The sequence below is a fragment of the Carex rostrata genome, chromosome 14 (assembly GCF_964058835.1).
Source record: "Carex rostrata chromosome 14, lpCarRost1.2, whole genome shotgun sequence".
Classification (NCBI taxonomy): domain Eukaryota; kingdom Viridiplantae; phylum Streptophyta; class Magnoliopsida; order Poales; family Cyperaceae; genus Carex; species Carex rostrata.
The window spans coordinates 5,985,407-5,993,503 of NC_135931.1; the positions used below are offsets into that span (position 1 = coordinate 5,985,407).

At 32.0% G+C, this 8,097-nt stretch overlaps 1 protein-coding gene across 2 annotated transcripts; it reads right to left on the reverse strand.

Annotated features, from left to right (window-relative positions):
• Positions 1-1,560: 1,560 nt before the first annotated feature.
• On the reverse strand, positions 1,561-4,571 carry LOC144565749 (uncharacterized). 2 transcript variants are annotated; one of them, XM_078315577.1, is made up of 5 exons: positions 4,321-4,571; positions 3,827-3,916; positions 3,385-3,474; positions 2,988-3,077; positions 1,561-1,767 (listed from the first exon to the last, which is right to left on the reverse strand). In XM_078315577.1, the coding sequence occupies exons 1-5, from the start codon at positions 4,465-4,467 to the stop codon at positions 1,651-1,653; spliced, it is 534 nt and encodes a 177-aa protein (XP_078171703.1). In that variant the 5' UTR covers positions 4,468-4,571; the 3' UTR covers positions 1,561-1,650. The 2 variants fall into 2 exon arrangements, with proteins under 2 accessions (XP_078171703.1, XP_078171704.1); XM_078315578.1 differs by lacking the exon at positions 3,827-3,916 and having other exon boundaries at positions 1,563-1,767.
• Between the last annotated feature and the right edge of the window lie 3,526 nt (positions 4,572-8,097).

An 8,097-nucleotide genomic window follows, 5' to 3' on the forward strand; every position in this document is an offset into this window, starting at 1 on the left:
TAGAACAATGAAGCTTCTCTTGAGATTGTGTAGTTTCGTATTAATTCTACGAGTGTTAATTTTAATACACCAGGATACTTATCATCTCTTTTGCTTATAAGTTCCTCCACTCTTGCCTTGACAAAATGTAGTACCTCTACCGCCTTCAAGCAAGCTAGCTATATTTAGTGGAGTCCAGACCATTTGAGGTAACTCAATTTTGAGTTTAGATTCCAACCTTCTGATCGAAAATTGGACCAATCCGATCCGAGGTGGACTGGTGGAACAAATATATCCTTTTAATATTCATGTCAAAACAAATCGAACGGTCCAAATCTAAAACTCAAAATTTGAGTTAACGTGATATGAATTCATATCCATGTATTAACAAGAAGGGCTGGAGGGGTACATCATTCATTCATTCTGATATATAATATATTTGCCAGCTATAACTAAAAGCAAGCTACATCATGTAATTAATGGATACAAGATTACATAACAAATTAAAGAACAATTATATTACTCCCCCCCATTCCATCCCCCCACCATCCCCCCATTCCAAATTATTTTTATCTCATTTCAATCTCGTTCACATATTTCATGATATATGAGAAATTTTGCGAATCTAAAATCACGAACATTTTCTACGTAATTTTCTCTTTCAAATGAGATCCATGATGACATACTTTCAGACAAGTTATTACAGAAGTATTTATCCCTCATCGTGCAAGTATTTATACCTACACAGACATATGAAAGTATTACTATCAATTATTATAAGTATTTATACTGATATATGAAAGTATTAATATCAAGTATTATAAGTATTTATACTGATATATGAAAGTATTAATATCATGTATTATAAGTATTTATACTGACATATGAAAGTATTAATATCAAGTATTATAAGTATTATATGCAAAAAAATACTTTCAAGTATAAGTATAAATACTTGCACGATGAGGGATAAATACTTCTGTAACGACTTGCTCGAAAGTATATCATCATGGATCTCATTTGAAAGAGAAAATTACGTAAAAAACGTTCGTGGTTTTAGATTCGCAAAATTTCTCATAGATCGTGAGAAATATGGACGAAATTGAAATGAGATAAAAAAAATCCACATCTAAAAATGTGCATGGTCCCCCATGTGATTTGAGATTCCCCCCACCCTCCATGAAAAAAATGTGCATGGTCCCCTAAATACTTTCGTGCTTAGGGATAAATATTTTCGTTCTTCGAGATAAATACTTCTGTACGTAAGTATTAATACCTTATGAAAAAAAAATGACAGCTGGAGTTTTTTGGCATTTTGTGCGGGGTTAATTGCGGGGTTGGTTTTGCGGGGTTAATTATCACTGTCCCAAATTAAAATCGTGGTTGTCCCTTTCTATGTACACATACGTAACGGTTACAAATAGTAATAAAAATTAAGAATGATCTCATAGTATCATCACAGATCAAGAAAAAAAAAACCAAAGATTTAATCAATCGTAGTATTTAGTAAGCAAGCAGTAATTAGGGACAACTTGATATATTACCATAATAAGAGAATACAATGTAATTAGGAAAGCATAATGGCTAGTACATTAAGATGTGTATAAATAGGATTAGCCGGTTGTAATTAGAATTAGAATAAATTGTAATCAATAAATACAATATTACTCATCATTTTTCAGAGTAAACCATAGGGTGGATCTGGCCTCCACGTCCTTCACTCGGCGTTGGCGGTGGTGGTACCGGCCTTCGTCTGACAGCAGCCAATGTAGTTGTTGGGTCATCCTCCTGTCAATAAAAGAAAAATAAAGAAAAAGAAAGTTACATAAAACATTTGATCAGCAGAAGACTAAAATAATTGAGTAACATAATATCGAAACAAAAAAAAACAAACTGAACAAAACACAAGTAATTTTCATATGTTCACCGAACATCTATATCTTGACTTTTTTTTCATTTGTTAAAAAATCTTGAAAGTTTACAAATTAATATTCTCATCTCATATTTTAAAAAATTAATTGCCCAGCGAACTCTAAGTGAAGATATCAACAATCTCAGTGTAATATACACAAATACTGAGAGAGAGAGAGATGACCCAATGATTGAAGAAAACACAAGTAATTTTCATATGCTCCGGACTATGTAGATGATGTGGTGGGAGTGGTCTTCTAAAATGCCAGGGATGCTATTAAATGGAAATGGGAAACAACCGGAATATACTCAGCAAAGTCGGTTTATGCTACCATTATGGGGGGTGGCAAGATCCGGGACAGGTATGCACAAGTCTGGAAAGCCAGAGTGCCGCCTACTGTCAAGATTTTTGGGTTTCTAATGTTAAAAAATAGGCTCCTGACGCATGATAATATGGAACATCGCGGTATGTATTGTGCCATGCAGTGTGTGCTATGTGAAAATTGTCCGAGCGAGTCGGAGTTTCACATTTTCTTTCTATGCCCCTATGTTGTACATGTCTGGTACATTCTAAGTAACATAGTAGGAGTCAATTTAATTAGCCTTAAACAAGCGGATCTTAACTTAACATGGGAAGCATCAATAGGTAATATCAAAAGTAGAGATGATCACTGGAGAAGAAAGGCCCTTCCACTGTTCCTATGCACAGTATGGGAAACATGGAAACAAAGGAATGCCAAGGTATTTTCAGGAACAAGAATGGCTCCACTGATGCTGGCAAATAAAATCTGGTTCAATACTGACCAATGGATGGCTTACTGCTGAGAGTAGAAGCATGCAAGATGTTGAAATAAATGTTAATTTTATGTTGTTTATGGGAGTTTTTTTTCTAAGCTAGTTTAACTTAGTGTTGTAAGAGTTGTGAATGTTGTATTGCCCAATATGAGAATCTGTTCTCTATCTGGGAGGTGTGGATGTAAAACAATCTCATTAATATTAATACAATCCTCTTGGCAGTTGTTGCCAAGTTTTTCAAAAAAAAAGAGAGAGATTTCGTTGGCCACTGTGAAATTTTTCAAGAGAGAGAGGATATATACCGTAGGGTGGATCTGACCTCCGCGTCCTTCACTCGGCGTTGGCAGTACCGGCCTTCTTTTGGTTGCCAGTGTAGTTGTTGGGTCATCCTCCTATCAATAAAAGAAAAATGAAGTTATATAAAATATTTGATCAACATAAGACTAAAATAATTGAACATAACATAATATCGAAATAAAAAAAATTGAAGAAAACACAAGTAATTTTCATATGTTCACTAAACATCTATAGCTTGACTTCTTTTTTTCATTTGTTAAAAAAATCTTGAAAGTTTACAAATTTCATTGCCCAGTGAGCTCTAAGTGAAGATATCAGCAATCTCAATGTAATATACACAAATACTAAGAGAGAGATTTTATTGGCCACTTCGAAATTTTTCAAGAGAGAGAGGATATATACCATAGGGTGGATCTGGCCTCCGCGTCCTTCACTCGGCGTTGGCGGTACTGGCCTTCGTTTGGCTGCCAGTGTAGTTGTTGGGTCATCCTCCTGCCAAAAGAAAAATAAAGAAAAAGAAAGTTACATAAAACATTTGATCAACATAAGACTAAAATAATTGAACATAACATAATATCGAAGTTAAAAAAAAATTAATTGAACAAAACACAAGTAATTTTCATATATTCACCGAACATCTATATCTTGACTTTTTTTTTCATTTGTTAAAAAATCTTGAAAGTTTACAAATTAATATTCTCATCTCATATTTTGAAAATTTTATTGCCTAGCGAGCTCTAAGTGAAGATATCAACAATCTCAGTGTAATATATACAAATACTAAGAGGGAGAGATTTTGTTGGCCACTGCGAAATTTTTCAAGAGAGAGAGAGAGGATATATACCGTAGGGTGGATCTGGCCTCCGCGTCCTTCACTCGGCGTTGGCGGTACCGGCCTTCGTCTGGCTACCAGTGTAGTTGTTGGGTCATCCTCCTATCAATAAAAGTAAAAGAAAGAAAAAAGATGTTGCATAAAACATTTGATCAACATAAGACTAAATTAATTGAACATAACATAATATCGAAGTTAAAAAAAAAAAGTGAAGAAAACACAAGTAATTTTCATATGTTCACCGAACATCTATATCTTAACTTCGTTTTTTCATTTGTTAAAAAATCTTGAAAGTTTACAAATTAATATTCTCATCTCATATTTAGAAAATTTCATTGCCCATCGAGCTCTAAGTGAAGATATCAGCAATATCAATGTAATATACACAAAGATTGAGAGAAAGCTCTAAGTGAAGATATCAGTAATCTCAATGTAATATACACAAATATTGAGAGAGAGATTTCGTTGACCACTGCAAAAATTTTCAAGAGAGGAAGGATATATACCGTAGGCTGGTCTGTTGGCTCTGTTCCATCAACTCCTCGTTCTTTATAAGGTTCTCTGGGCTGGCATAAGGAGGTGCACAAACTCATGCAGCAAGCAATTGCATTTAGTAATCGCTCAATCAAAGAGTTGGATGGATTCCCCGCCATTTTTCTTTTCTCTCTCTCTCGCTCCCTCGAAATGGGAAGCGATCGATGAGAGTTTTCCTTTGACGTACGGTCAGATCACCTGTTCACCTTTTTCTTTTCTTTTTTTCCTCTTTGTTAAGCACGTTAAGTTCACCTTCTATTTAACTGGAAAAAAAAGGTTGACCTTCTGTTTGTTCTGTTGCATCCTCAACTGTCGCATTCAAACCAAACCAAACATAAATAATTTGAAATCAACGATACAGTCGAGACCTCCCATTCCTAATAGCTATTAATTTATTTAGGTTGTGTTTATATGGTTAAAAATAGCATGAAGTTGGCACTTTTTTGAGACAATGCATTGTTTTTCTCTGTTATTCTATATTTAGATCACTACAGAATAAAACTGTTTTTAGAGTTAACAATGTTTTTACTAATGTGATTGATAAAATAGAGCTAATCTGAAATTATCGTTGCTCTAATATTTCAAAAATGAATTGTCAGTAAAGAAGGAGATAGTAAGAAAATATAATTTTAATTGCAATGTTTACTTGTTGGAGGGAGAGATGTCGTAGAATATTTAAGGATGAAGTTAAGAGTTAAGACATCAGAGATCTGAAGCAAGAGGTGCTTGATCAAATGAATTGGTTATGCTAATAACGTGTTTAAATTTAGTGATTAAATTCAAGGATGAAGTTAAGTAAAAAATGATTGATCAATAGGTGATTAAATTTAGTGATCAGCTTTGGATTCATGGCTAATTAAGTAGAAGAGTTTTTCATTTAAGCATTTCATTTTACTGTCAAATTTAATTTTCAAAATTTTAGGTTAAGATTCAGTGTTTTGAATCTGTTTTGTGATTTGCTTAATTAGGTTTCATCTTAAAACCTAAAACTATTTTCAAGAATCAATAAAGTAAATAAGAACTTTGATCCTTAATTTATACTAAAAAAAAATAGTCATCTTTTATTTTATTTTTAAATGACCTAAAATATTGACAATTTTTTTTATTTTTAAACCTTTTTATTGTCATCTTTCATAAATTATAAAAAATAGTAAAAAAAACAAAAATAATAAAGCTTGGTATTATGCCAAATTTATTGAGCTACTTAGATCGAAATTTGAAATTTATATGATAGATTTTTAAAGCGGTAGCTAGGAAGACCTTATGCTATCTATAATACTTTAGCCTTACACTGTGATCGGAAGGTCTTCGCGTGTGAAGGAATTGAAAATGGAAATGGATTTGACGACGAAATCATGATCGGAAATGAAGAAGAGGCAAGAGTCAAATTCAATCGACACGATTTGAGGGAGGCGAAATCGCACTGCAAAATTGTCTCAAAATCGATGGTATTTGACGCGATTTGTACAGACGACTGTGAAGTGACGCTCCTAACCTTCTTTTCTGGTCTTCTTCTTCTTTCTTTTGTGTTTGTCTTTCATTAGTAGTTCCGTCTCTAGACTGAGTAATAAACTTTGTTTTTATTCTGATAAAATGGACTTGGGTTGGGTGACACCCTTCGTTTTTTCCTTTCTTTTATTTATTTATTTATTTATTTTCTTTTCTTTTACTTTTTATGTGGTGAGCAGTAATCCTAAATGAATGGCATAAGGAGTAAATATATATAAAAGTTAGGGTTTTTTTTAAAACATGTTATACTGAATTCTTGTCAATCCATCTTTTATTATGATCACAAAAATTCAATTCAAAATTTATTCTACTGAAATCAACTCTAGTGAACTCTATTGAATTCTTGCAGAGATTGTTTCCAATGAGAGGGTTACTCTTTAAGTCTTAACTGTACAGAGAATCGGATTTATTCCAGTGACCTGAGATTAAAAAGCAAAAAATATCTGTGGTGCGATGACATCCGTCGAGGTTCAATCGGACGGACTGGTTTACACACGAGGTCCTGTTTTATGATCCGTTTTATAATCGGTTATTTTTTTCCAATGAGATCCTTTATTCTTTTGAAAAGAGAATTGAATTTATTTTTTTCCTGTCCAACCATCAATGATTCCAATCCCAAGAGTAGCTTTACTTAGGCCATGTTCGGCCGTGTTACTGTTACCGTTGGAAAAAAAAATTCAGTTGAGCTGAATTTTTTTTTCCCACGAGAACATTATTTTTCAGTTCAATTACTGTGCCCATGCTTATTTCTAGGAGACCGAACATGCCCTTATTGTTCTAGTTAGATTATATGAATTTTATCACCTCCTAATTAATACATGACGTCCATCTGTCACCTCTAATTCTGACACCTCATTTGTTTATTTCCCATTTCCGCCTCCATTTAGTTTTCGTTTTCCATCTCAATTTATTTCTTTTTCCTTTAAGCGATTGGCTATTTGATGAAAAAATTATTGTGAAATCTAAAAAAAAAAAATTATTTTACCACAGCTTAACACTATATAACAATATATCTATGTTTCAAGTAATATGTCACAAGATGTTAAAAATTGGATTATTTTACTGAATAAAATCTTTCACCAATTGATTCGTTGTGAAAAATCATTATCTTGTATTTTTTTTTTTTTAAATTCCGTAGGCAAATTCAATTTTTCTTTTGATGTGATAATAGAATGCATTTTCCAATAAAAGAATTCTGAAGATAATCATCACACAAAAAGAAAACACATAATAAACGATAACATAAGCACGAACACAGGAATAATTATAAATTTTCCATAGAAAAATATCTCTTGTTTAGTAAATATATTTATAATGTATACCAAACTCGAGGCATTTAAACTTAAGCACACGCACTCTGCAGCTCAGACTTTGAAGAAATCTGCCCATGATAAAAATATATATTATTTAAGAATATTTTAAATAAGTATACAAGAATAGGATCAATGAATGATTCTTAGCCAGACAACAGAGCTAGCTTTGATGTAGGACATCCAGAGTGACCGCCCTATATCTTAAGATCCAAGCGGTCCAAAAAAAAAAAATAGTGTGTATATATAAGAAAAGAATTAATATGTATATATTAAAAATAAATAAAATATTTGAACTAAAATTTTATATATAAAAAGGATCCTAATTTTTAAAAAAAATAGGTATTATCTATTGACATATCAATAAAATGAGATTGGCTAATTTGTTTTTATAAGTACTTCAACACTATATGTTTGTAAGTCATTTTTGTGTTTCAAAAGTCCAAGTAGTAGATCCAAACTGTTCAACATGATATCCATACTAAAACGTACTTGGATACCAAATTTTACATTTTTTTTTTTTACAATTTTTAAAGGTAGGTAGAAAATAATTGTTTTTTATGGTTCAGAATCTTATGAATCAATGAATGTTCTACCTATCTTAAATTATAGTAAAAAAAAATCTAATTTTTTTTTAAAATTTGGTCTTCAAGCACATTTTAATATAAATATCATGTTGAACAGTTCAGATCAACTATTTGGATTTTAAAAATGCAAAAATGTCTTATAAACATATGTCATTAAGTAGTTATGGAAGCGTATTAGTCAGTTTCATAAAAAAAAAATTATATATAAAGATCCTAAATTTTTCTCCCGTCAAAGGACTTCAAAATCTTCATAATCGGCCTGCCAGAAAGTTCTCAAATATTTGCTTTCATCGATTTGTAATTCCATTTGGAACAAGTTTTACACCTTTACATCAATATTCAA